The sequence below is a fragment of the Penicillium chrysogenum genome (genome assembly GCF_028827035.1).
Source record: "Penicillium chrysogenum strain IBT 35668 chromosome Unknown utg000004l_segment0_segment0, whole genome shotgun sequence".
NCBI lineage: Eukaryota > Fungi > Ascomycota > Eurotiomycetes > Eurotiales > Aspergillaceae > Penicillium > Penicillium chrysogenum.
The window spans coordinates 3,949,166-3,976,064 of NW_026622752.1; the positions used below are offsets into that span (position 1 = coordinate 3,949,166).

General features: G+C 49.5%; 11 protein-coding genes across 11 annotated transcripts; 3 read left to right on the forward strand and 8 right to left on the reverse strand.

Moving 5' to 3' along the window:
• Positions 1-234: 234 nt before the first annotated feature.
• N7489_007449 (uncharacterized protein) lies at positions 235-2,217 on the forward strand (the record flags this gene model as incomplete). The annotated part of the gene is made up of 1 exon (XM_056713199.1): positions 235-2,217. One exon carries the CDS (start codon positions 235-237, stop codon positions 2,215-2,217), a length of 1,983 nt encoding a protein of 660 aa, XP_056566914.1.
• A 236-nt stretch (positions 2,218-2,453) lies between these two features.
• On the forward strand, positions 2,454-3,717 carry N7489_007450 (BSD domain-containing protein; the record flags this gene model as incomplete). Its single annotated transcript, XM_056713200.1, has 2 exons — positions 2,454-3,372; positions 3,434-3,717. The coding sequence occupies 2 exons, from the start codon at positions 2,454-2,456 to the stop codon at positions 3,715-3,717; spliced, it is 1,203 nt and encodes a 400-aa protein (XP_056566915.1).
• A 534-nt stretch (positions 3,718-4,251) lies between these two features.
• N7489_007451 (RanGTP-binding protein) lies at positions 4,252-6,406 on the reverse strand (the record flags this gene model as incomplete). The annotated part of the gene is made up of 5 exons (XM_056713201.1): positions 4,252-5,980; positions 6,033-6,133; positions 6,183-6,240; positions 6,296-6,327; positions 6,386-6,406. 5 exons carry the CDS (start codon positions 6,404-6,406, stop codon positions 4,252-4,254), a joined length of 1,941 nt encoding a protein of 646 aa, XP_056566916.1.
• A 451-nt stretch (positions 6,407-6,857) lies between these two features.
• N7489_007452 (translation termination factor GTPase eRF3) lies at positions 6,858-9,114 on the forward strand (the record flags this gene model as incomplete). Its single annotated transcript, XM_056713202.1, has 2 exons — positions 6,858-8,945; positions 9,002-9,114. The coding sequence occupies 2 exons, from the start codon at positions 6,858-6,860 to the stop codon at positions 9,062-9,064; spliced, it is 2,151 nt and encodes a 716-aa protein (XP_056566917.1). The 3' UTR covers positions 9,065-9,114.
• A 379-nt stretch (positions 9,115-9,493) lies between these two features.
• N7489_007453 (pre-rRNA-processing TSR2 family protein) lies at positions 9,494-10,054 on the reverse strand (the record flags this gene model as incomplete). Its single annotated transcript, XM_056713203.1, has 1 exon — positions 9,494-10,054. One exon carries the CDS (start codon positions 10,052-10,054, stop codon positions 9,494-9,496), a length of 561 nt encoding a protein of 186 aa, XP_056566918.1.
• A 508-nt stretch (positions 10,055-10,562) lies between these two features.
• Positions 10,563-12,051, reverse strand: N7489_007454 (uncharacterized protein; the record flags this gene model as incomplete). The annotated part of the gene is made up of 5 exons (XM_056713204.1): positions 10,563-10,756; positions 10,805-10,973; positions 11,033-11,358; positions 11,401-11,755; positions 11,824-12,051. The coding sequence occupies 5 exons, from the start codon at positions 12,049-12,051 to the stop codon at positions 10,563-10,565; spliced, it is 1,272 nt and encodes a 423-aa protein (XP_056566919.1).
• A 265-nt stretch (positions 12,052-12,316) lies between these two features.
• N7489_007455 (uncharacterized protein) lies at positions 12,317-13,912 on the reverse strand (the record flags this gene model as incomplete). Its single annotated transcript, XM_056713205.1, has 1 exon — positions 12,317-13,912. One exon carries the CDS (start codon positions 13,910-13,912, stop codon positions 12,317-12,319), a length of 1,596 nt encoding a protein of 531 aa, XP_056566920.1.
• Positions 13,913-15,221: 1,309 nt separating this feature from the next.
• N7489_007456 (ankyrin repeat domain-containing protein) lies at positions 15,222-16,673 on the reverse strand (the record flags this gene model as incomplete). Its single annotated transcript, XM_056713206.1, has 1 exon — positions 15,222-16,673. One exon carries the CDS (start codon positions 16,671-16,673, stop codon positions 15,222-15,224), a length of 1,452 nt encoding a protein of 483 aa, XP_056566921.1.
• Positions 16,674-16,696: 23 nt separating this feature from the next.
• On the reverse strand, positions 16,697-20,047 carry N7489_007457 (ankyrin repeat domain-containing protein; the record flags this gene model as incomplete). The annotated part of the gene is made up of 1 exon (XM_056713207.1): positions 16,697-20,047. One exon carries the CDS (start codon positions 20,045-20,047, stop codon positions 16,697-16,699), a length of 3,351 nt encoding a protein of 1,116 aa, XP_056566922.1.
• A 48-nt stretch (positions 20,048-20,095) lies between these two features.
• N7489_007458 (uncharacterized protein) lies at positions 20,096-22,282 on the reverse strand (the record flags this gene model as incomplete). Its single annotated transcript, XM_056713208.1, has 8 exons — positions 20,096-20,738; positions 20,804-20,828; positions 20,888-21,073; positions 21,133-21,267; positions 21,331-21,444; positions 21,525-21,738; positions 21,802-22,085; positions 22,258-22,282. 8 exons carry the CDS (start codon positions 22,280-22,282, stop codon positions 20,096-20,098), a joined length of 1,626 nt encoding a protein of 541 aa, XP_056566923.1.
• Positions 22,283-25,914: 3,632 nt separating this feature from the next.
• On the reverse strand, positions 25,915-26,883 carry N7489_007459 (uncharacterized protein; the record flags this gene model as incomplete). Its single annotated transcript, XM_056713209.1, has 2 exons — positions 25,915-26,448; positions 26,476-26,883. The coding sequence occupies 2 exons, from the start codon at positions 26,881-26,883 to the stop codon at positions 25,915-25,917; spliced, it is 942 nt and encodes a 313-aa protein (XP_056566924.1).
• Between the last annotated feature and the right edge of the window lie 16 nt (positions 26,884-26,899).

A 26,899-nucleotide genomic window follows, 5' to 3' on the forward strand; every position in this document is an offset into this window, starting at 1 on the left:
TTTTCCCAATTCGAGGATCAGACAGTCCATATCGGAATAATTGCATTGTGCTTTATGTTCGTGTAATTACTGGACTTCATTGTTGAAGACATGGGGTGGAAACTCTAACGCACGAACCAAGTCGATATTAGCGACGCGTCGACGCGAATCGCCTCAGGCATCTGTCCCCTAACGTCATGTCTTTTACATTTAGGCCCCAGTCCGATGTTTTGACCTTGAACCATTGCTGCTGCGATGAAAGAACTGCATGAATCTAGAAGCCTGCCAGATACTCCTCGAAATCAGTTCCGCACCCCAAGAGGACCAAGTTCACGAGATCTTTCAGCAACTGCCACGAAGAGCACCACGGCGCGGAACCGATCACCACAGTCGTCGACATCGGCAAGCGCCCGCAAGCCAACATCGCTGTCACGAGTTCAGTCAACTCTCACGCAGATTGACTTTGTGACACAGCCCACACCTTCGAATGATGACCAGCTTGCCTATATCGACGAACCCAATCGTCGCGACGATACCCAAGACACAACTGAACGGCCAAATGTAAATGATGGGTCGGACAAGGACTCGGAATATCTCCCCGCTCCACCAGTTCGGTCAGCTCGTACCTCGAAATTCAAGATGAGCGAACGAGGGCGTGCTTCGGAGGAACGCCCGCAGAAGCGGAGGAGCTCTGGTATCGCCAATCGAGATGCATATCGAAGTCATGGGTCACGAAAGAGTGAGAACCCAAGGGCGAGTGTTCGTCCTAGGGGCGGGCGAAAATCTCTGGAGAAGTCAGCGGGAAAGCGGGACAAAACGTTAACTCAGATGGACTTTGTACGACGTTATATTACCATCGATGACGATGACGACGACGTGGACATGGGTTATATCCAGCCGACACCGCAGAAGAAGGGCATACAAGATGAACAGACAGAGCACACGCCCAAGGTGGAACAGCAGCCTACGAAGCGTCCGACCTCGATCAAACGAAAGCGCAGATCTCTGGAAGAAGAGCTGGATCTGTCTACCGGGGAACCTATATCTCAACAACAAGAAGCTCAAGAGTCAAATCCCAGAAGCGGAGGTGAAGACACGCGGGCCCCTGCAGCTCCTGTTACACCGCGGAAGCTTCAGACGCGCGAGATACCTTCTTCACAGACGCCCGAAAGCCCTGGTCTCGCTATTATAACCTCATCTCAATTTCGCAGCGCTACTCGCTCTCCTTCAAAACGGAAACCCTTAAACCCCACGAATAATCCCATGCGACCTATCAAAGAAGAACCCCCGGAGGTTCGGCGAGTGGTCGAGGACTCACAGGACCCTGGAGGTGAATCTTTACCACGGCCGCCAACATTTGATTCTCCAAGCAACTATAACAATTTCATCCATCCTGATCCAACTACTACTGAGGAGTTCCCTTCCTCTGCACCTCCAACAGAGTCAACTTCCCAGGAATACGCCACCGAAGCAAATGTGTACTCGACAAGTGAACCCACCAGGAGGGAGAGGACTGTCGTGTATGAAACGGATGGGGACTCAGAATATGGGGACTTCGAGGACAACCTCAATGGAAGTTCCGTGACACCATCTCCTAAAAAGCCACACCGAGCGATTGGTCCACAGGACGTGTTACAGGCGACCCAACATAGCCCAGAGTCACCCAAGGATGATTCCCAAGAACTTCCTCTACCCGCTGTGCAATCAAGCCCTGGATTGGATGATGCCCCTCCATCCGAAGGTCCAATGTCTGATGCCTCGATATGCTATCAGAGAATGCACGCAGCTACACAATTCCCGCACGAGCCCATCCCAACGCTGAATACGCAGAAGATGTCTGAGCTTTTCCCCAACGGAGGCAGTAGCCAGTACACGAATTTGGAGGGATGGAGGCCTTCTGTCCGAAAACCGGCACTGGGGCCATTTTCGCAGACACAGGAACAGAGCCAGGAAGGCGATAAAGAGTTTACTGAAATGGTTCCCGAGTCGTCGCCCATCCGTGAAAGAGAACGTGGAATTAAGTCAGTGGATAATTCGTTTCAACGACCTCGTGTTCCTGGCTCAGTGGTCCAAGTTGAGTCCTCGCAGGCGGTGGATCGAGATCCTCAATGGCAGGGCCGAGTCCTTTCTCGGAGCCAGCTTCTCACATCGAGCGTCATGGAGAGCATTCCACTCCCGAATTTTTGGATGGGGAGTCAGGATAGTGTAGGAGAGCCTTATAGTTTACCTGAAGGATGACATTGTTTCCGAAGTCACCGTTCAATGGATTACGATTTATGAACACCGAAGATATTATTAAATATGAATGTTATACAAAATTATTTTGGATTTACCGAGCACTGTGTTTATACGACGTGCATGTCGTGTAGTTAATTTTGATGATCGTCGCAAGCGGGGCGGTCGGCCCATGGACGAACGCGGAGCTGCAACCTTGTGCTTCGTCCATCCCCTTTCCCTCTTGCAACTTCCCCATCATGGATATCGCCTACGATCACATCCAGGAGGAGGCGTTCTCCCACAAAGAGGGTCCCCCCTCCGACTCCAAGCCCCAGGAGTCCAACGCCAATCTCAACGATGAGCTACAGGAGACCTTCCGTGCCTTCTCCGCCAGTCCGTGGGGCTCCCGAATTGGAGGACTATGGGACAATGTACGCAAGCAGGGAGAAACATACTACGAGGGTGCTCGCCAGGAGTATGCGGCCGCCAGCGAGGAAGCCGTGAAAGGATTTTCAGACCTTAGGGAAACAATCGCCGACCGGACAAAGGGGCTGTCTCTCAGCACAGCTGCTTTGACGGGCAGTGGCGACGGACAAAGTGACGACACCGCCACACCCAAGGCTGCCGCAGAAGGAGCAGAATCTAGCGATAAGGGACAAAGTGAAGGCGCTGGCGCCAGCGGTGAAAGCTTTATTAGCCGTTTGAAGGCGGAAGCCGCTCGGCGGCTGAAGGAGATTGAAAAGGCAGAGGAAGCAGCCGATGAAGCGATCCTGCGATTTGGAATAAACATCGGCCAGAAGCTGCGTGAGGCCGTGAGCATTTTGCCGCCCGATACGGATGAGGCTGGCAAGCTTCTCTTCGAGAGCAAGGATGCCGAGGGAAAGCGGGTCATTCATGCGACACGGTTCGAGGCACAGCTGCACGTTATTCATTCGAACTTGGAAAGCTTCAGCAAGGACCCGGTCAGCGACGAGTGGCCTTCGTTCAAAAAGGAGTTCAATGTCGAAGTTAAGACGGATGAGATCGCTGCCGATTTGGAGAAATACCCCGAGCTCCGTTCGGCCATGGAGAAGCTCGTGCCGGAGAAGGTGGAATACGGGGAATTCTGGACTCGTTACTATTTCCTGCGTCTCGTCGTTGAGACCGAGGAGAAGAAGCGCAAGGAACTTTTGAAGGGTATATTGAACCCATCAATCTGGTGATTCTGTTTCCTGTTCTAACCAGTTCTACTCTACAGGTGCCAATGCCGAAGACGAAGAAGAAGTCGGCTGGGACGACGACTCTGATTCTGAGTCTCAATCTCCCTCTACTCCACAGGTCCGCTCCGGTTCCCAGACTCTCGCTCCCGCCAAAGAAACCCAGAAAGCTGAGCCTCGCCGGTCAAACGACCTACAATCTCAGGCCGACAGCGAATCAAGCTACGATGTTGTCAGTGGCACCGCTAGCCGCGCACCTGGTAGTCCCAAGGAAAAGAGTCCTACCGCAGTGAAGGCGGATGACAGCGATGAAGATTGGGAGTAATTCCCTATCTCTTTTCAAGGATGCATCGGCAAGATGATCCAAGTTGGTTCCGAGGACGCCTGTCTATACCATATACCCCCAAAGAGCGTGGTCTTGCTACTGCGTGCGCCAGCTTAAACACGGCCAATTGCCCCTGAAGAATCTGCTTTGGTTGGAGTTTAGGAATGTCGGGTCTTTTTATTTTTGGCGTTTCGGGCTTTTTCCTCTCCTTCTATTCCCAGCTCTGTTTTCTGCAACTTGCTTTCAGCGAGCGATTTTATCTGTCTATGCGGTTGATATCTGAATACACGTCATTCCTTCTATCTACATAGTATCTTAACACGGGGAATCTGGGTATCTAAGCTCCTAAGTAGACCATTAGCCCACATTCGAGGGCGGCTATGGATGATGACATCCGCCGAACAATTTGACATCTAGTGAAGGATTCGTCTGTAAAGTAGAGGCAAAAAGAGAACAATCTTGTAATGCACTCGCTATCTCATAATCATGATCATAATACATGTACAAGGCATGAATTTCCCATTCATTGCTCATTCAATCTGCCCTGCCAGACCCCACATCTCCATCATCCAGAGACCTACCTATCTTTTTCGAAAGGGGCGACTCAGTATACGCAGGCCTCGTACCACGCTGACCAACCGGACGTACATTCGGTGAGCCTTTGCGCACCGGTGTCTCCGGCGTACTCTCTCTAGAACGAAGATGGAGACCCTGCGGTCGCCCACTAGGCGAGTAAGGATCGCCGCCATATTGGTGGGGACTACCGGGCTCCCAGCCGTACTGGTAATCCTCGCCGCGGTGTTTGACAGGGCTTTCATTGTAGGGGTCCCAGCCAACGCGACGGCGGGCCTCGGAACGGAGCCGCTGGCGGTGCTGTTCGTCGCCGCCAGCGCCGGTGGTGGACGATTCTTCCAGGAAGAAGTTGAGGAGCTCGTCGCTGATGGATAAGTGGGACTGCTGCTGGAATTGTTGAAGGGATGTTAGGCGGAGGAGGGTTTCGAGGAGGGATAGGGAGGTGCGGATGTTCTCGAAGTGAGGGTTGGAGACTGTTGTTGTGGCGGCGGCGGACGAGAATGACTGATTTAGGGGAGACGGTGAGTGGGACGGATGACCCTTCTCATTAAGCGATAGCTTGGCCATCATATTTGGGTCGATGGAGGGCTCGGTTGGGGATGACTCGGGGTTTTCAGCTTCCGACTCGGTATCGGAGCTTTCGTCTTCGTTATAGACCTCGAATGCGATCCATTCTGGATCCAATCCGGGAGGCAGACGCCATTCTTCGGGTATGGAGTCTTCATGTAAATGATCGAAACTGCTTGTTTCCCGATTGTACTCTCCGTTCAGCTGTGCATCAAGTTGAGCTTGCTCCTCGTCCTCTGGTTCCTCCTCGGATTCTGCTTGAAAGTCCTCCTCTACCTCCTCGCGTTCCATCATGCGCCGTGGCGGGAGGGCATTTAGGTCCCGTTTCAACAGCAGCACCGGGTTGTTTGTTTCGCCCTCTGTGCTGATATTGAGGATCCTCCCGGTGTCTGCGTAGAAGATTTTTGAAATTTGATGAATAGGAAGAATCTCCCGGATTCCTGCCGTGGAAACGCCTTCGTAGCTTTGGGGCTGTGGACCATTTTCGTCGATTGTGTGGACTCGGCCATCATCTAGGTCTTCAATGATCAGGACTTGATAAGCGTACTCATCAGCCCCCGCTGGTCCTGGAAGCTTCGTTCGTGGGCGTTGGCCTGGAGACTGCAATGAAGCTATTGGAACGCGACGCAGCTTCAAACGTGCCTTGTGCATGACTTCCTTCCATGTGGCCTCGCGGACAGATTCTTCATCATGGGGTCGCAAGTGACTGGCAAATAGCATGTACATCGATAAGGTAAAAGTCGGCCCTACTTGGACTGCTTGAGATGGGGACATTGAATATTGTGTATCCCCTGCTGTGAGAAATGTGCTGGCTTGGAGGAGCCGGGATGGCGACACCGTTGCGGGCAAGTTAGTGGATAACTTAGCCCCAGAGGTAGTGATGGCCAGATTCATCAGTGGCACTGCGTCTTCAATTCGAGCCAACAGCTTCTTGATATCTTTGATAATAAGCTTGATCTCTTTCTCACTGCTCGCCTGGTCTTTGGACGATCTTGCTCCTTTGCGTCTCAATTCTTCAGATGCTGCGGCTTTTCCAAGCCGCTGTCCTAGAGCCTGAATGTCCCACCTCAGAGACTTCGTGAGCGCGACGGCAGATTCCAATGACGTATTTCCTCGAGCAGCACTAGACCAATTATGAGCTTTCTGGTTATCCAACCCAGTGTAGTGTGACTTACATTAACTCAATCATGTCAATAGCTGGAGCTATAACCTGTATCTTGCTTTCTAGGCGTTGTTGTGAAGAGACTAGCTCATCTCGGTCTTCGCTGTTGACATTCTGAACTGATCAGCGCTGACTTCTTCCTGCAGCCGAAAAGAACACTAACTTTGAGCAAGCGCGAAGACTGGCGCATTGCATAACTGGCGGTTATCGCAATTCCCGACCTGCATGACAGCTTTTAGCATTGAATGGTGTCGTTCTCGATGTTATCAAGCATACCGAATAGCATAATTCATTGCCTGTCGGGTGAGCTGTATGTAATGAACGAATTAGCTCCTTGCCACACGCCCAGTTGTGTATAAGACAAACCCCAGTTAGAAAAGTATCCATAGTGATTCAAGTTAAAGGCCAATGGCCCTTAAATTTGTAGGGTAGATCGTATTGACGGGCGATATAAAAGGCCCCTGAGCAATAAACCACCGGACATGGAGGGGTGCTTATCGATAAGAGAATGAAAGCTCAAAGAAGTTAAAACTGCCCGACACTTGTGCTTTTCACCTTAGAAGAGAGACAACGTAGTGAGATCTGACAATTAGAAAAAGTCATAGTCATAAGCAAACAGAATGATTTCCAAAAAAAAGGTCATTCACTTTCTCACACACAACAGAGGAAGACTATACAATATCATATCACGTGAAAAAAATTATCGCGGGGTCTTAGTCATTCACCTGTGCAAAATCAAAAGGCACCGGGGCCCCTCTTATTGACCCAACCTGTATCTGTCCAAATCCGTCTTGGTTTGGTATTTTCGTGTTAATTCGACCTTGGATCTTATTTCACGATGTCAAACCAAACACCTGAATCCTGGGAGGATGAGCTTTCCCGACAGGCTGAGGGCGTCAACCTGAACGCACAATCTCGCCCCCAGCCCCAGGCACCCTCATTCCAACCCGGCGCCGCCTCTTTCACGCCTGGAGCCTCTTCCTTCGTCCCCGGACAGCCATACCAACAGTATGCTGGCTATCCCCAGCAGGGATACCCTCAGTACGGCCAACAACAGGCCTATGGTGGATACCAGCAAGCCTACGGTCAATACAACGCCTATGCCCAGCAGCCTGGTGGCTTCGGCCAGTACAACAATGGACAGCAGCAATACGGTGGCTACAACCAGCAACCTCGTCAGAATGCGCCTGTAGCGGCACAACAGCAACCTCGGGCTGCAGCACCGGCTCAGTCCGCTCCCAAGCCCGCATCGAATGCCGCCCCGCCCAAGACTAAGGTTCTGTCTATCGGCGCCACCTCCTCCGGTGCTGCCCCCAAGACCAAGGTCCTTTCGATCGGCACTCCTACCCCGGCAGCCAAGCCTGCTGACAAGCCTGCTGATACCACCCCTAAGGAGGCCAACGGTGATACTAAGGGCACCGCGGCTGCTGAGGCAGGCTCAAAGGTGGCGGCCACCAAGGGCCTTGACAAGACCGACAAGGCCGCTGCTACTGGCAAGTCTTCTCCCACGCCATCTTCTGGTCGCTCTAGCCCCGGACGTTCCAGTCCTGCCCGCGGCGAGGCAGCCAAGCAAGCTCGCGAGGCCAATGCCGTCGCAAAGGCACAGCAGGCTGATGTTGATGATGCAACCCTGAAGGAAATTTACGGTGAGCGGAGAGAGCACGTCAACGTCGTCTTCATCGGTCACGTTGATGCTGGCAAGTCCACCCTGGGAGGTTCCCTCCTGCATGCCACCGGCATGGTCGATGAGCGTACACTGGAAAAATACAAGAAGGAGGCTAAGGACGCTGGTCGAGAGACCTGGTACCTCTCGTGGGCTCTTGATCTGACCCAGGAGGAACGTTCCAAGGGTAAGACAGTCGAGGTTGGCCGTGCCTTCTTCAAGGTCAACATCCCCCACCCGGAGGGTGATATCGAGCGTCAATTCTCCATCTTGGATGCGCCTGGTCACAAGTCCTACGTTCCTCACATGATTGGTGGTGCGTCCCAGGCTGATCTCGGTTGTTTGGTTATCTCAGCTCGTAAGGGTGAGTACGAGACTGGATTCGAGAAAGGTGGCCAGACTCGCGAGCACGCACTTCTTGCGCGCAACACTGGAGTTAGCAAGTTGGTGCTTGTTGTGAACAAGATGGACGACCCCACCGTCGAATGGAGCAAGGCCCGGTTCGATGAATGTACCATCAAGGTCACCAAGTTCCTGGAAGCTCTGGGCTACAAGAAGTCGGACATCTTCTGCATGCCTATCTCTGCCCAGCGCACTATCGGTATCAAGGACCGAATTCCCAAAGATGTGTGCGATTGGTACGACGGTCCGTCCCTGCTTGAGTACCTGACTGCGTTCGAACTCCCTGAACGTAAGGTCAACGCGCCTTTCATGATGCCAATCAGCGCCAAGTACCGTGACATGGGTACCATGGCAGAGGGTCGCATTGAGTCCGGTATCATTAAGAAGAACGGTACTTATCTCATGATGCCTAACCGCGAGGAGGTTCAGATCTCTGCGATGTACGGTGAAACAGAAGAGGAGATCCCGACTGCCAAGGTTGGTGATCAGATTCGTCTGCGTCTCCGTGGTATTGAAGAAGAGGATTTCTTCCCCGGTTTCGTGCTCTGCTCACCTAAGCGCCCCGTTCACTGCGTGTCTGCTTTCGAGGCTAAGATTCGTATCTTGGACCTGAAGAGCATTCTGACCGCCGGTTTCAACTGTGTCCTGCATGTTCACTCCGCTGTTGAGGAGGTTACCTTCGCCTCCCTGATTCACAAGCTCGAGCCCGGCACCGGCCGCAAGAGCAAGCGCCCTCCCCAGTTCGCCAGCAAGGGCCAGACCATTATTGCCCGTCTCGAGGTTACCAGCACCGCTGGTGCGGTTTGTGTCGAGACGTACGATGAATACAACCAATTAGGTCGTTTCACCCTGCGTGACCAGGTATGTCTTCTTCGCACTACTGATATTTTGTTCATTTGCTAACCTATCGCTTTTAGGGTCAAACTATTGCTATTGGTATGATCACCAAGCTCATCACTTCCGAGACCGAGGCCCAGTAAAGTGCTTTTGCCACCGAGGATACCTGAATGTCCATATTCTCAAAAGTACAACCACCAAAAAATAACGATGTCAGCGATGTGCTTGCGAGAACCTCTGAACAGGGAGGTACGGGTGGGCAGAGGTCGCGTAATGATACCACAGACAGTCCGCAACTGACGATGATGAACATTTCCTTTTCCACGTTCTTTTCTTTACATAGACTTTGCTGTATCTATGAATCCAAGCGGTTGAAACGTGTACGGGTTCTTGGGTTATCTCCAGCCACATAGAGGGTAGCACACGCAAGCCAGATCTGACAGACGATCAGTTCTTGGTAATATATGCGTCCATGTAACATGTAACTAGAAAAGGATATCTATCCAAGGTCTTCCTGTTATCACCAAAGCGAACGGGAAATAAAACAAAACATATTCAACAAAAGCCCAAATCTACCTCTTCTTTCCAACAACCTTCGTAAACCCATCATCATCAACCTCAGGCTCAGCCCGCTCCCTAGGAGCCCGCACCAAGTTCGGTGCATCACCCATCTCAACATCCCCTTCCTCACTCTCATCCGTCTCCTGATCTTCGTCCGCAGCCTCAACCCTCTGGAACTGACCCACAGCAGAGCGATTCTGACTCTTCTTCTGGAATTTCTCCAACATCTGCTGGATAGTGCCGAACTCCCCGCGATCCGTCTGCGCCTTCAGCTCCATGATCAGATCGGCAACGTCCGCAGCGCTCTCGTCGTCCACCGCCACGTCAAACTCGTCGTTCATCACTTGAATAAGCACTTCCTCCAGGTCCACGGCGTCGGTCTCGGGTCGATCGGCCAGCATGTCGGAAATTGCACCGCAAAGCCAGTCCCGCTTTTCGCTTGAGTTCGGGCCGCCCCAGTTTGACTGCACGGCTAGTGAGAGCGCCGGCCAATTGTTGAGTGTGAGGGTGATGGCTAGGTCAAGGTGAGAGGCGGCGTCTGTGGCCGGTTGAACCGTTGAAGGTGTGGACATTTTGGTGGGATATGTTTATATGTTGTTGGAACTGGCGTGGGGTTGCGATTCTTTTTTGTGTACGGTTGAGTACCCCTCGGGCTTGGTGGAGAAAGATTTTTGCTGGTGGAGTGGGCAAGCTTGGTTTGGGTGGTAGTGATGGAAACCGGCGAACTGTCTTCTTTCGAGCTTCTCCGCGATCAGTGTATAGTAGTACAATTGGGTTCTCTTAATGCTATGTTATGTACCTTGAAATTTTTAAAAGTAAGATCCGATTAGATATGATAAGGTCATGTGACCACAGCTCTTGGCACTATTCGGGACTTCTCTCTACTCTACCTAGGTACTTATATGGTGACCCAATCAGTGTTTCGGGCTTCTTGTCAACACAGTCCTCGTTCGACTGGATGTTTTCTTCCTAATGCATGCCTTGCTTTTATTTGGGCTTATTCAATTTCACTTCCTTGTCATTTAGCTTAGCATTCTCCGGGTTTGACGGAATAATCGCTCAACAAGATAGAAGACAGCCTCATATTTGCGGATAATCGTTATGAAGCCATGGATCCTGTAGTAGCTCCTTCGCTGTACTTCGCTCTTCGGGTTTCCATTTGATCATCCGCTTGACGAAGCTAATAAACATCCTTTTTTCTTCCCCATCAAACTTGGAGATAGTGCTTTCAAAGCTAAAGTTACTAGGGATAAGGTCTTCCTTTTTGAGTGTTCCTAAAATATATTAGTTATATAAGATGTTTAATTGAAAGACTCACTTACCAGCAGCCGTATAGAACATCGATGTCCTCTTACCGCGGCGAACAAAGTCTTTAGGGGCAGGACCCAAAAGCGACGTTATATACGAAAGATGCGTCTCATCATCATAGAAATCAACGGTGCGTGGATCAACTGATTCAAACAATGTTCGTCCTTCTAGAAAATCCCATAGCTTCATTCAATAGTTAGTTGTCTGTGCTAGTATGTTTGGAGGGGGAAGACACTGTATACCATAACTCCCAGACTCCATATATCAGCACTATACGCGTACCCTCTGTCAAGGATGACCTCTGGCGCACGATATACCTCCGCCTGGATACAGCCATCTTGAAGAATATCGCCATCGCCTTGGACTGCTAGGTCAAAGTCGACGACTTCAATCAGTCCGATGATGTCCTTCAGCGGTCCATATTCCTTACGGGATAGATAGATAATGCGTCCATCGTTGCAATGCTTCTGAGGTAGTGGGTTTTCAAACTCATCTCGAGCATTCTGGGATAAGAGCTTACGGTCTTCTAGTCGTACCATGATGTTATCCGGTTTTAAGTCTATTGCTTCTGAATGAGAACCATATTGTTAAGACGAATAAGAATTCTTACCGGTATGAATGATATGACATTCAGTGTGGAGATAATCAAGCGCTTGGAGTATTTCTTGGAGGATTATTTTGAAAATCTCCGGTGGCATCACGCGATCTTGCCATCGTTGACAATATTTTCCCAGTGACTCACGTAAAGGTTCGAAGACGAGACATACATGGCTCCCTGAGATTCCCTGCACAGAAAACGAGTCAAGTAATTTTCGAACGAAACGCCAACCCTCATGTTGACGGTTCGCTCTCGTTATATGCCGCAGAACCTCTAGCTCAACGGTACCGGTAGTTTTCCGTGCGTGGGAATTATTGGAGTTAATTTTAAGAGCCACGTATCGCTCGTTCGACCAGCGCCACCTAAACTGTTAATATGTACCTTAAAGTGTGATTAGGCCAATACGAACTGGTGTAGGTCCCTTGCAAGCCACACACTCGATCTGCTTCCGTGGCCAAGCTTCGTCGCAATTTGATACCGGTCATTAAGAATTTCACCGATCCGGGCCGGATAAAAATGGGCTGGTTCGTAGTAGGGAGAGTTCTCCTCTTCAATTAGCAAGGACGGGTCGATTCGGGATGGAAGGGCGGACGACAATGCCCAGGGCGACTGGCGAAACGCCTTGAAGGGATGCATGAGAATATTAGGAATATTCCGCGTCATTATTCTGCAGGAAGCCAAAAAGTGTGACACAGGTTCATATGGCCTTTATAGAGAGAAGGGTGTAGTCCGAACTTCGAGCTTCGAATATGGCTAGTTTGGGATCCCGTAGGTTCGCGCCGTACGTGGGACGCGGTTAAGGATTGGCTGGCCAATCACATTATGTCTTGTGCACTAGCGCAACTCTAAAAATATGGTTCCAATCTCTAGTATCGCTGCTTGTTTTTCATGTTATTGTATGAACTATACTTGGCAGACCGAATTTTCTTTAGGCGACTGAACTAAGCCAGGTTTCCACCCGATCTCTACTTGTAGCAGCAAGTCCTTGCGACTCTTGATCACCAGCCGCATCAGCTTCCTCGTCACTTTCGTCTTCATCCCATATTTCTTTAAGCCAAGCGTCTTCATATATAGTCTCTGGAGGTATACCCTCCCCATTGATAAAGAACCAGCGGAAGATATCCAGTGAAGCTTCTCGAGAGGCCATTTGATCAAGTTCCTTCTTCTGAAATGTCTTGGGTTCCCTGACATCCACGAGGTCGGTAGGATATTCGGTGATCGTTGAAATAGGTGTCGTTGAAAATCCATAGTCCTGAAAAACCGCACCGTCTTCTGGGTCCCAGTTCCAATAGTGGTACTGGTACTCATGTCGATTGCATCTTAAGTGTGAAGTCACGCGAAGGGCGCAATCTTTAGTTTTAGAGGCTCCACAGGGTGCCCAGGGTGTGCAGGGTCTGGTGCGATAGCCTAAGTCGTCGCCCTCCTTTGGGGGGAGGTGGAGCAAGCGCCATACGTCTGGCCTTGAAATGTATTCTGCGTTCACACACGTATATGGTCCTGAGCCTGCAGTATCCATAAAGCTTTGAGGACAACCAGTCCAGGGAAAGGCAAGTGCGTCAAGAGGAGGCCTTCCTCTTCTCACCTTTTGAAAGATTTTTGGGGCTAACCCGCTTGTCGCTGCCCCAATCCAGAGAGCACTGATATTTGGTCGACGTATGGCACCCATTAAAGCAAGCATTTCGTAATCATGGTTAACCGTGCCAGAAGTTCCACTTAATACCTCGTTAAGAAGCGGATGCAACCAGGGACCCACGAGATTACAAGGAACTTCGAGCTCCCAGAATGATCCGCAAAGAGTCGACATCACTACTTCCGGACCGCAGCTCAGAGTCATATAGTAGGGCAGCTCTTTGATTAAACTTGGCCATAGCAACGAAATTGAAGCTGTGGGCAGTTTACCACCAGTTGCACTTGGAAATGGTAGTTGGACAGTCGAGCCAAAGTATTGATGCGTTGGAAACGTTATAGCTGCCATAAGAGCGATAGGCAATTGGCTACCCAGCCCATGAAAACGCGCAAACTTAGTGAGAGCATCAAACGCTTGTTCTGAAGTTAAAGGAGAGCACACTGAAGCCGGCGAATATGTCTTCTGTTTGATCTTGAAGCGTGTTTGACACGTGCGGGATACAGCCCACGGTGCGAGGAATTCGCCTTCAGGAGTTTGTTTCACTGTCGCTTTCCACCCTTCATGTTGAGCGAGTATCGCAAACCACCATCGAGTCACATTCTCATCCGCTTCCCCAACGTCAAGGGTATATGTCTCTGAGAAATTGCAAAAGCTTTCACCATCGGCCTCAGAGCCTATATATTGCATAATAGCTCCCTCCCCTTGTATTTCCACGAGCCGCGCAGAGAGAATATAACACCATGCGACTGTGAGAATTCCTAGGTAGTTGGGACCGGTGCGACTCTCTTCTGTTGTGCCAATCCAAGAACTGAAGACTCCCCCACAAAAACTGTAGGGAATAGCAACACCGGTGCCAATCTTTAGAAGGGCAGAATGTGTAATTTCTTCCTCGATCATGTCGCAGTTCGAGTTTCCTACCAATGTCCAAGTAGAAGAGGCTTGCATGCAAAGCACAAGAACTGGAGAGACTCCATAAGGGCGTACATAGATCTTTCTGGGCCGGCCTTGGAATTTAGGTATTTTATGGAGGGTGTGGTGGGGGTTTGCATACGCTGGAGTCAAGCCATCATCCCGATAGGCGCAGGCTAGTGATGCGAGCCGATACCAATACTCCCGGCTTTTGTCCAGCGTCTCATCAACTTGGCATTTCTGAGGCTGGAGGATGTTGCGATTCTCGGTAATCTGGAACCAGGCAAGACAAATTAGCGCGTATTTCTTTCAGGAAAAATTACAAGAACCAACCGAGGAAAACCGTGGTGGATTTGAGGCGACTGAGCATCGTGTTGAGCACATTGAAGAGTGAGGAATAGACTTCCTTGCGTCCGAAGTTTGAAGAAGAATGGGAGAGGAGAGAACAAGGGGTTTTTATCTTGTTCTGAGGCTGATATGGCTCAGGTTTACGTTAGTATATTTATCTAGCACAGCCACAACCTACCCGCTGGGATCCCAGACCGACCTAGCTCAGTATCATACGCGCTCTAGGATGTCCTATAGCTTGTAGCTAATGAGAGCCGATACTTGTTGGGCGTACGAGAACAAGAAGCAGAGTGGAAAGACTGTATTCGATAGACTAACCACAGATCGGAAAACCGAGTGTCCCTCATTCCAGTGAAGCCTCCCTCCCCGAACCCCCCAACTTGGAACTTCGCTCCTATGAAAATGCCTGTTTCTGAGGACTAGGCCATATCGACTTTGGGAGTTCTTCTCAATTCCTCGAAGAAAATACTCCATGCCCATTGTGAGGGTTTATCCCTATTGACTTCTTTTCCACGATTCTTGGTCATATATGATATGAAGCTTTGATTTTAGAACGGCCTTGATCTTCAAGTGTTGGGCCTCCGCCGAGTCATTGTTTATCGACATCCTACTTATTACATTATTAACTATTAACGTCTAATAAGTTAGCTGGTCATGAAACAAGTATCGAGAATACTATCTCTATATGTTGTGATTTTGAAATCCTCCCAATCACACAGCGGCTCGAGCATATCTAGAACTGACAATGGTAACGCATGCATGCATCTAGGTATCTGAGTCTACTCAGGGGGAGTATTTTACTAGAAGATTTTACTAGAACACCTTGAAATATCTCCCAACCCACCCATACAAGAGTGCAACTTCTCTAGATCCGGGAGCTACCAACGGGCAGAACAGGGTATAAGTATCTCATTTGCCTTGCTCGCACATCATCCGCTCCATGTAGTGACTAAGACACTATCATCATCGTCCATCTCAGCATAATCATGCCTAGCATGGTCCACATCATCATCGTTATCGTCACCACCATCGCGGTCGTTACCAAAAGTATCGCCAGCATCATTATCATCATAATCGTGAGGACGACCATGTTCACCCCCATCATCATCTTGATCATATCATCTGCATCGTGTTTGTCCTTAGCACCATTATCCATTCTCTTGTCGTCCCCAGCATCATTATCCATTCTCTTGCCGTCCCCAGCATCATTATCCATTCTCTTGCCGTCCCCAGCATCATTATCCATTCTCTCGTCGTCCCGAGCATCACTGTCTATTCTCTCGTCGTCTTGGCTATCATTTACGGTAGAGGTTGTTGAACGAAAATCACTGCCCTGAGAGCTTGAAGAAAAAGCAAAACCATCAGCAGTCACTGAAGAGCTGTTACTCCTGGGATGGCTAGCGCTGGTCTCCGTTTCTGCGTCGGAGAAAGGTTTGCTAGCAGGTGAAGGCCTGCGGCCAACGCCCCTCCGGAAAGACATGCGGCCAACGCCCCTCCGCAAAGACCTGTGGCCAACGCCCCTCGGCAAAGATGTCGACTCAACAGACCGTTCTGCGTTGCTGGGGTTTGTTGCTCCATACCGGATGAGTAAGTCTCTCAGGTGGTCATCTCCGGTTTGCAGTGAGAGTCCAATGGGTGTCTCTCCGTCGTTAGTTTTGGCATTGATGTTGGCTCTATTGTTGAGCAAGATGGTAACTGTTTCGCTGTTTCCCGAAGAAACTGCGAGATGCAGTGCTGTTTTGCCCAAACAATCCGGTAGATCGGGTGGTGCTCTTCGCTCCATGAGCAGATACACCACGTTGCTGCTGCGGACTTTGCTAAGGCCTGCCGCCGCAGCACAGTGCAACGCTGACCATCCGCGGTTGTCTACAGCAAGTATGTTGGACCCAGATGTTAGAAGCAGGCGGGCCACATCATCATGACCTGATGCTGCGGCTAGGTGGAGAGCCGTACGTTCGTTACGATCGCGACAAAGGATATCACTGCCATTTTCGATGAGAAACCGCACCGTGGAACATTGACCATTCGAGGCGGCCATGAACAAAGCGGTCTGGCCGTTTTCGTCCACTGAATGGATCTGCTCAGGAATCAGGTATTTGATGATATCAATATTCCCGTGCTGTGACGCTAAATGCAGTGACCGCTGCTTCATGACTGCAGAGTTGGTAAAGGTAAACGATTTGGTCGCTGAGGCGAAAAGGCACTCGAAGATCTCTCGGTCACCCATTTGTGCTGCAAAAAGCACGGGACTATAGCCTTCAGAGTCTATCGCTTCGATATCGGCTCCATTCTCGATCAGACAAGTAATTACATCGAGATGTTTGTAGTATGCCGCGCGGTGCAGGGGGGTTTGTCCGAGCGAATCGATATCGTTGACGTCGGCACCAGCCTTTATTAGCATCGCCACAATCTTCGCATTTCCACTCATTGCAGCTGCTTGGAGTGCAGTGCCATGTAAACCACATTGCCTCCGTATCGATGTTTCGAACCTCTTCTTGATTGTCTCGTACCGGGCCCTGATTTCGGTTGAAGATCCTTTTGTCCATTGCTTAATAAAATTGGACTTCCCATAATATTTAGGTTCCCCCCTTGACAGAGCAGGTCGGCCCCGGCACTGATGAGCCGTTGGACTATGGTTTCGTGGCCCCCTGCGGCTGCGGCCTGCACCGCGGTGCCATAATGGCCGCCTTCAATATTTACGTCGACGCCACCAGCCAGTAGGAGGATTACCGAGTCTTCTGCACCATTATATGCGGCAGTTTGAAGGGCTTTCCAGTGATCATTGCGACTGATATCGACTTCTTCCTGGCGATCAAGAGGGGTCTGCATAGTCTCTTCGTGCTCGTCGGCCAGGTCAGACTGCCAGAGGGGATCGGATTGGATAGTAGGACTCGCGCCACAGTGAAGCAGCTTGTTGACAATCTCCAAGTCCTTGCAAGATACTGCATTCTGCAGAGCTTCTTCCAGATCTGTGGGGACAAAATGTTCGCTTTGGATGGCCAGCGGTAGTAGTAGCTCCACGACCCCGAGCTTTTTGTGGAGAGCCGCCTTGGAAATTGCACGTATGCCGTTCCTGTATCTGTCCTGCTCCGAAATAAGTGGGTCCTGCATTTTCAGCAAGGAGATCACCACACTGGGCTTTGACACACGACATGCGTGTTCAACAGTCGCGAGATCAAATGGTACATCACGATCCAACAGCAGATTTACTACTGTCTCATGGCTTGTATCCAGTGCCATGCACAGTGCACTGCGCAGGGCATATTTGGGACGAGACCTGGCGGTGTCCGACTGATCGGAGCGGCGGTCATTATGATCGCTACTAGTGAAGACATTGGGCGGTAGCGCATCTAGTAAACGGGTGACAACCTGACTGTGGCCTCCTGCTGCCGCAAGCACTATGGGATATGTGGGATACCCGCCAGTTGGTAGCTTGATACCGAGTTTCTCGATGACCTTCATATCGAGGCGATCATTTTTCTTCCAGGGATCTGCTCCCTGCCCGAGAAAGATGTCAACGAGCTCCGCCTCCCCAGCCAGCGCTGCAAGTTGGAGGTTTGTACCCCTTATCCCGCTGGAATCGGTAGCTTTCGCCCCCTTCTCAAGGAGCCATCGCGCGAGGGAGTGGTGACGTCCCGCCATAGCTGCTTGCAGCGGTGTGTCCAGCCCATCCGAAGAGCCATTCAGGTCTGCTCCACGGGCTAGGAGAATTTCAGCCACTGCCTGGTGGCCACCTAGACATGCCATCTGCAGACCACCTTCAACTTCGGCCTTTGCCTCGCATAGCATCTCCACGACGCGCGGGTGGCCGCCCACCGCGGCAGCCCGGAGCGCACTCCCAAAGCTTCCGCCCTGGACATTGACATTAGCACCGTGCTGGAGCAAAATATGGACTATAAGATCGTATCCGTCTCGAGAAGCAGCTTGTAAAGCTGTGCAATAATCGCCCCCGATCAAATTGACATCGGCTCGCGATTCCAACAAGCGCTGAACTAGAAGATGATTGCCGCTGCGGCATGCTGCGTGAAGGGCAGAGCCATAGACGCCCCCCTGCACGTTTACTGCAGCGCCTGACTGCAACAGAAGCTCTGCAAGCCCGTGATTGGCCTGCCGGCAAGCTGCTATCAGCGCTGTACCATACCTCCCCGCTTGCATGTTGGGGTCGGCTTTAGCAGTAAGAAGTTGCCGGACAATGCTGGTGCGCCCGGCTGCGGCGGCAGCCTGCAGCGCACTGCCGTATTCGCCACCTTGACAGTTAGGTGATACCCCAGGATGGCTTAGCAGTATGTTGACGACCGCGTCATGGCCCGCCCGAGCCGCAATATGCAATGGTGGACCAAAGCCCTCCGCTAAGGTGTTAACGTCTACATGTCGATCTAGTGATAACTGGAATATCTGCTCATTCCGCGAGTGGCGCGATACAAGTGGATTCCTGGCTCCAGCGACACGTTTGCTTTCCAGTATATACTGGGCAGCAACCAGGAAACTGCCCTCCACTGTAGGCCCGGGAGTAGTCTTATCTTGTGCCTTATTTGTCGCCCCACCTGGTGCGTTCGCATCCGCCCCGGAGTTGAGAAGCCAGTTGACTACCATCACTTTGCCGCGGAGGCAGGCTGCGTGTAGTGCTGTGCTGAACTGGCCAGCGGTGATATTGATACCCGCACCATGGCTGAGAAGAATCTTAACCACATCTAGATGGCCATTGAGAGCGGCACCGTGTAGCGCTGTTCCATACCGCCGGCCCTGAGCATGTATGCTGGCGCCCTCCTTCAGCAACATCAAGACCAGGCCTTCGTAGCCGCCCACGGCAGCGCGAATCAGAGGGGTCTCACCGTCGGTATCAGTGGGATTTAAATCAGCGCCTGCCTCGCAGAGAACCTTGGCGATCTCCTCGTGGCCATATTCAGCGGCGAGGTGCAGGCCCGTAGCACCCATATCATTTACCTGGCAAATTAAGTTTCCGTTCGACTGGATGCAGTGGCGAACAACCTTGGTGAATCCAAACGCACAGGCAGTGAAGAATGATGTGGCTGGCGAGCTAAGAGATTGCATGATCTTGTCTTTATGAGGATCATCCCATGTAAGAACGAGCAAAGAAGCAGGCTTAATTTCGGGAAGCCAGGATTTGAACCACGGCCGCTCCTGGCATAGGCCGTCCAATGCATCGTGTATGGTCTGCATTTGATGTTGTTGACCTGCCTGCGCTACATGTGAGGCCCAATATAGCACTACATAGTAGTGAAACTTGTCGCGGGGCAAGGAGGAGGCCGCCGGTGGTTCTGACGCCAGGTTCTGGACTGTAGTTAAACAGAGATTGGCCACCGCTGCATGTTGTTGTGCAGGTTGCATACCGTCTTTGAGCTTGAGAAAATCACCCACTGATGAGTGGACGAAGCGGATTTCGTTGCTGTCTTGATCGACTACCACCAGATCTTGACAGCTCTCAAGTACCATGGGAACAGTGATATTTGAGCCTTGTATTTCATAGCCAATCCTGTCTTTCCCTATAAAGATTCTGAGGGCCCGAATGAGGTCCTCTGCTGGGACTGGGGCCTGTGCGCACAATAGCCACCGGAACAGTGTCAAGACTGCTTGGCGTGTTATCGATCCTTGTGGACTATTGGTGATAATTCTGTTGTAGATAGTTCCGAAAAGCTGGAGCAGGGATTTGGGCAGGTCCTTGGATGGCTCCAGGCCCAAGTCCCCCCAAATATGGTACTGTCTGACTGGAGGAGTAGCATGTTGGCCCGCAGCTTGACCCAGAGGAACCTGCATTCGTAAGCTTGGAAAATTTAATAGAAAGATGGAGAAGGGGTTGTAGACTTACATGCCCTGGGAGTTCTCAACCAGCTGTTGTATTGTTGTTTCCTCCCAATTATCCGGAACAGAGTGAGCACGTTGCCTCCTCCTTTTGACACATTCCGCGGCTCTATGCCGAGCATAGGCCCGAAGGTCTGCGCAGTTCTTGCCCACATCGATGTCATTAGATGGCCACGAGGGGAATCGATCCAAAATTTTCAACCATGGGCGACTGGAAATGAGAATTTTGACTCGCCCCCCTTCGACTCTAGTCAATAGACGATCAATCAAATCAAGGAAATCACCACGGAGATCTTCATCGCATTCATCAATTGCATCAATGCAGATCGTGGTAGTGCCCTGATCTATGAGTCCAAAGAGAAGCCTTATTGCATCGTTCCATGCAGGACGTGCTCCTTCTGCAATTGCAATATCGCCCCTTTCCTGCACCATGTTCTCATAGGCGCGAATGACCTCTCCGCGCAATGGAACTGGGTGTCCTGGGTGAGCGAGCCCTGGGCGAGCGAGCTGTGCTATTAGGCAGCACACGAGGGTCCCGGGATCTTGCCAGCGTCGATCGGAATCGTTGCGCGAGAAGAACGCGTAGGCAAGAGGGCCAACTGGCGCATGCGCGTGTTTGGTCTGGAGGCTGTCAATGATCGTGGACCTGGATTAGAATTAATATTGGCTTGCTATTGTGACGAGCAGAGTTAAGAGAGAAGTCAGACATACATCAATGTACTCTTGCCCGTGGCCGCTGGGAATCAGGTTAGTACTCTGTTGCTTGAGGATAAATGGTACCAACGTAGAGCTTACGGAGTCCATGGAGCCATAACAATTCTGATTTGCTGGAGACACGCCATTGCTTGTAGTTCGCTTCCTCGAATATCCAGCGCCCCGCGTCAGGTAGACGAGCCTCTAGCTTCCGTTTATGAACCTCGTCCAGGGGGAGGCGAGCCAGCCACTTGAAGATACGGCGCTCTTGTTCGTTCCTTTCATGCTCTGTACATAGCGATAAATGGTCAGCTGAAAACCAGGAGGTATAACGAAATTCAACTTACCTGTCCAGCTGTTTGATAGGTTGACCAAACCATCTCGGATGAATTGGATAGGCTCGTGGAAATACTCCAAGCCTTCTCTCAGAGCATCTTGCTCTGTCTTGATCGAGTCCAGTTTGGCATCTGAGTCTCTGCTAGCTGCATAGAAAGAGCGAAGTCAGCCTATAGCTGGCGAGTCGAAGTCTGTGCAAGATTGTTTACCTCGAGCATCAATCAATCGCGCCGACTCATCTGCAATTCGCTGTTGCTCTTTGATCTCATCCATCCATCCGTTGAGCTCATCATAGGCAAAAAGGACGCCCTTCGTAATTCTCTCTATTTGGTTTCCGAGAAGGTGAGTAATCCTGGCAGTCAACCTTGGGAGGCATTCTTTCCAGAGGAAGGAAAAGACATACTGAACGTCCTGGTGGTAAGGTATTCTTCCACCTTGAGGAGGTACTTCAGAGCTGTAGCATATAGCTTGACCAATGCCTTTTCCAGTAAATCTTGGAGAGGGAATGTGGGATGCAAATACAAACGCTCAAACAAAGCATATCGTGGAACCAAGCCGGAGAAAATGTCAATTCCTTCACACACAGTCTGATTATTTTCAAAATCCTTCACCGAAACCTAGCGTGCGCCACCAGGTTAGCCTTTTCAGCCGTAGACATCCGAAAGAATCACTGCACAGACCTGAAGAGCCAACTTGATTGCTGCCCAGGGGATTGCCAGGTGGGTGGGGTCAATCGCAGCCACAGAATCACCGATGTCCTTGAACTTCGAAAGTCGTTGCACCACCCGGCCAAGCACCTGATAGAATTTCGAGCCTCTCGCATTTCTATTGCTATTGCACTCTGCTTTCTTGCTTTCGGCACTGGACAAGACGCTTTCGAGGTCCACCAATTCTTGGTTGCGAGATCGAATCTTGTCTTGAAGTTCTTTGTCGAGTGTGTCAATAGCTTCTTTCCAAAGGTCTGCTGCCAAAGAGTTAGACAATATATCAAGAAAATACAACCATATGTATTTATCAAATTTTCCATCTTGCCTTTGTTCGTCATCTTGTGTATCTATGTTTGGTGTGTGTGTGTGTGTGTGTGTGTGTGTGTGTGTCTACGATGGTACAATTCCTTTGCCATCGACAACCCTTACGCTGATTGTTGGCGTGACGTGTCATTTAACTAGGATGCTGACACTCGTGATAGTAAATTCATCTCTACATAATTTAACCAATCAACAATTATCACCTATTTTAGAATGTGCCACAACGGCAGCGCGAGAGTAGGGCGTTGGCGTTGCGCCGTAACGATAGGATAGGCGTCAGCTCTTAAGGCTTCGATACTTAAACTGTTTATCTTGAAGCTCTATACCATATTCATTGAAATAATAAGTGCCAAATCAACCACGCCATCTAATAAATGGATAACCTACTTAACCTAGGCTGCGCCAAAACCCGCCCAACCCGAAACGCAATCCAATGCAACCCGGCCCAACCCCCCTACCGAGCTGGGGTATCGGTTGGGAGCCAAAAACGCCTTTAAACTAGATGCAATTACAAAATCAAGCCTCGTCAATTAAAGCATTGCTTCGTACAAGATCAAGGAGCTCCCAGAGTCCGTTAAATTGCACGATAAACCAGGTTTTAAAAGCCTGCCAAGTCACTATGCAATCCGTCGCCTTTCTTGAGAAAGAAGTGAGCGAATTACGCGCCGGCAACGAGAAGCAAAAGCAAAAGCGTACTAGATCCCGGTGGCAGATAAATTCCCAAGTTCTCCCATATCCTCTTTAGTAAACACTTGACTTCCATTCTCCTCTACTTTGCGGATCCAACCTTCACGGATATCGGAAGATTCCTCTACCTTTTCCCTTTGTATCCACTTTGCCTGCACCCGAACGCCAATATTTCGTGACGTGGCTTTCTTCCTCGATTTCTCAATAATCCTTATAGCTTTGATGGACTTGGTGTGACACTCTGTCTGCGGTAGTAAATAGGATACCTTTCCATTGAATATGGTATACTAACTGAAGTATAGGTTCTCGCAACCAAGAAAAGTATCCTTAACACCGTATTCGTAAGCGAACGGGAAAAAGCCCGCCATTTCCTAGTTAATCACACCAGCTAGCTCATATTTCCCAGGGGATGATATTCTAACGACAATATTGCGAGGTTCGAGGTCATTGCGGCAAAAGACAACACAATGCTGGAGTTCATCCAGATCCGAATGGAATAGGTCAATCTGGCCGATATCATCGTATTCAGACTGAGCCAAAAGCCCGCTATCAAGCCCTAATAACTTGCAGACTGGAGGTCTACCCACTCCGCTCTCTTTATGGTATGTTCTTATGGGACTAATACTAGCTAGGCAACGGTTGGGTCTTCGTAGAGCGGCCTTTCCCGATATGGTTTAGCTTTATCTTCCATACTCTTCAGTCAAGAGTATGAGCGGGTTGCCGGTCTATGACACCCATGGACGTGTGGAAACGTGTGTGTGTCATAGTAGTATGTGTCATACTAAATAAATCCCTCTTCCTCCCCAACCAGCAACAAAACCTTCCCTGTACAAGATATCAATTGAATAGATGCTCACCATGACTCGACGCGCCTTTATAACTTTTTGCAATACTTTGCGAGTCCGTGTGCCACCCCCTAAGGTCGAACCAGTCAAACCAGTCGAACCCGAGAAATCCAAAAATTCCAAGACACTCTGGAAGATCCCTTCAGAAATAGTGGAAATTATCTTCCAACTTCTTTCCGACCTAGACCGAGCTTGCTTTGCACTGAGCTGTAAGAGGTTGCATGCCTGCTATATCTCATATAACAGGCAGCGTGGAATATGTGTCCTATCAACATTGCCTAGGACATTACTACTTCGTCGCCTTCAAAACGAGCGTTGGGTGTACTGTGGTAGATGTCAAAATCTTCACCGGTACTCTAGATGGCAGTTTCTAAAATTTGATTGGAGATGTGATCCAAAGCCCGCTATATCAGAATGTAATGCTTGGTGCGACATCCAACACGATGACAAAGTTGACATTTGTCCATGCTCGAGTATCACATTCCATCAAAAACAACATCCAATTGAGCACTTTCAGTCTCAACAGGAGACTTTAAGACGTTCATCTTATCAGAAATTATCTGGGACGTTTACACATCTCTGCACTATTCAGCATCCTCTAGCACGGGTGTCTGTCCTAACTCGAGCTCGGCCCAACAAATTTTCCAAGACTTTCCAGGTGGAAAATCAGTTCATTTTCCAGGCTTCCAAAGAAACAGCTTTGTTAGGGCTCTTCCAAAGGATCAGCTCTAGACTAAATAGGTACGAAACCGAATTCTGGCTAAAGAACTTCCTTAATCAAGCTCAATCCAACTTCTTTATTGGGGATGAAAGCTCTAACTGGTACCAATGCCATGGCTGGAACATTGCGGGAGGTAGGCCATATGATTTTAAGATAACGCTACTCAGAGATTTGGGGGGCGATAGGAGGCCCAGCAAAGGGTGGGAAGGTAATTGTTATAATTAGCAGATTGCTCGTTTTGCTCCTCACTTTCCAAATTGGCTGTCATGGGCTGACACGATATCTTCCAACTTGAACTTTTCTTCAGCCTAGAAGCACCTACAAGCCTCAATACCAATGTGTTAGCTGTTTTCATTAACCAGGCTTCTATCACTTATACATATCGCAACAGACTCGCAAACTACAATATGCATATCAATCTCATACCTAAACAGGCTGTAACGTGAACAAGAAATGCGTATAGAAATACAGAAGTTGTATTCGTTTAGGCTAGATATATTCTTCAATAAGCTGTCACCCTTTTTTCAAAAACACTCTACTTAATCTCGTCTATGTGATATTGCGAGTATTGTGCAGCTTCTAGCCATTCGATGGATAACAGTATACATGTAATCCATGCAAATTCTTCTGTTTATCTTTTGTCTCGCCATTTACACATACCCAGGCACCTAGGTAGGTATTATATATGTTTTACCGTAGGGCTTTTTGTACAAAGCAAAAAGAAGGTGATACCTACTGTAGTGGGAGAAACACGCATAGATCTGATTAGATGCCTTGGGCATCTAATCTCCCAGATAGTCTCATAGGCCTCACTCACCACAGGCACATCGCAATATCATCTTGTCATCTACCGTCATTTCGCTATTCCTGTTCATCATGGCTCCCACTGTACTATTCTAGGCCATTTACACTGCCCACCATCCTCAGGTACAGGACATCACTCTTTTCTGCCGTCCTGTCTGTTATGTCAGACCGCCAGCGCGCTCTTCCTACTTCACTACGTAGGGGTCACTAAGTCTTTCCCCATTGCCGTTTTCCCACTAAAAATGACCACGTTTGAACCCTGTATTTTGTGTAACCTATAGGGTAATAATATTTTATTCAGCTTTACTTAAAAATATAACTACTAAATCAACAAAAAACTTCTTTCCGAATAGTCTATCATATATAGTTGTTAAATAGTTACAGATTGAAATGTTGGAGTTAGTTGGAATGTCAATTATATATAGGCGCCAATACTAAACTCGCGACTTTGAACTTTTGCTTAGGGTTGAAAATTAACAGATCTCTATTAGTAATTCCTAGTAAGATATTTTGTACATGTAGATTGATATTTTCCCAATTTTAATTTATATGAAAATAATTAAAAAATACATTACTGTATAAATTTAAGAAGATGGATAAAGTTAGTTTGGTGGGGAAATGGCAAATGGGTAAAGACTTATTGTCGGATTTTGCAGGTAGAGAAGGGTTGAGAATAAACCCAACGGGGCAAAGATTTCATGAGCTGCATCAATGATTATCGCGAATGTGGTCTAAAATAAGTTGGGCCTGCTCGTAATTTTCCTCCAGGTGCCACAAATTCCCCTTTTTCAATCTCCGTGGATTCGGACTCCAATTGAGAACCGATTCGTTCACATCATCGTACTTGTAAACCCTCATATATTTTCCTACCGCAACAATCCCGTAAACAGGGCTACGGTCTGAAGGATGGCGTCTGCCATGGGTCGACGACAAGTACTGACAGAGCTGATCTACTCCTTCCGCCCACACAGAGGCGTGTGTCTCGTACCCAGCTCTCTTGCACTGTACTATCAAGAACTTGTCTGCAGTAGAGGGATTTTCTTGATAGTGGAAGGTATGCAAGTCGGAGTATCCCTTCTCTCCGGACTGTGCGGTATGTTCATCCTGCGGGCGTGTTATATAGCCTTCGGACACAGGGAATTGGAAGCTCAAAATAGCGTTCCATACACCATAGAGGATTGACTCCGGGTCATTTCGTTCAATTCGATCAAGCTCCTGCGCTATGGCATGGATGGAGCGATCCTGAGATGATATTTGCAGGGTTTATACCATCTGATCTCTCTCTTTTTCTGTGTATGAAATTGGATCATGTGACAGCTCTTGTTGTAGCTGCATCTCGCTCTCGGAGATCATCCCATCTCCGTCGTCACCCACCCCTGCAGTCTCAGCAGACTGTATATCGGATGGTGAGTCTGGCTGTGAGTCATCTCTCACTTTGCTCTCAGTTCCAGCTTCGTTTGTCCCCTCCGTCACCTGCGGTCCCAATGTTGTCTCTGCATGCTCTGCATCCGGGGTTTGTGATGCTGCTGATGATGAAAACGGGGTTAGTTCCGGCGTAAACGGTGGATTTTGTATGGTCTGGGAGGATGGGAAAGGTAAGGTTGGTGATAAAGGTGAGGTTGGTGATGAAGGTAAGGAAGAAGGTAAGGGTATATCCGCTGGGAAAGACCCTAGCATATAGTCTCTGTTGTTT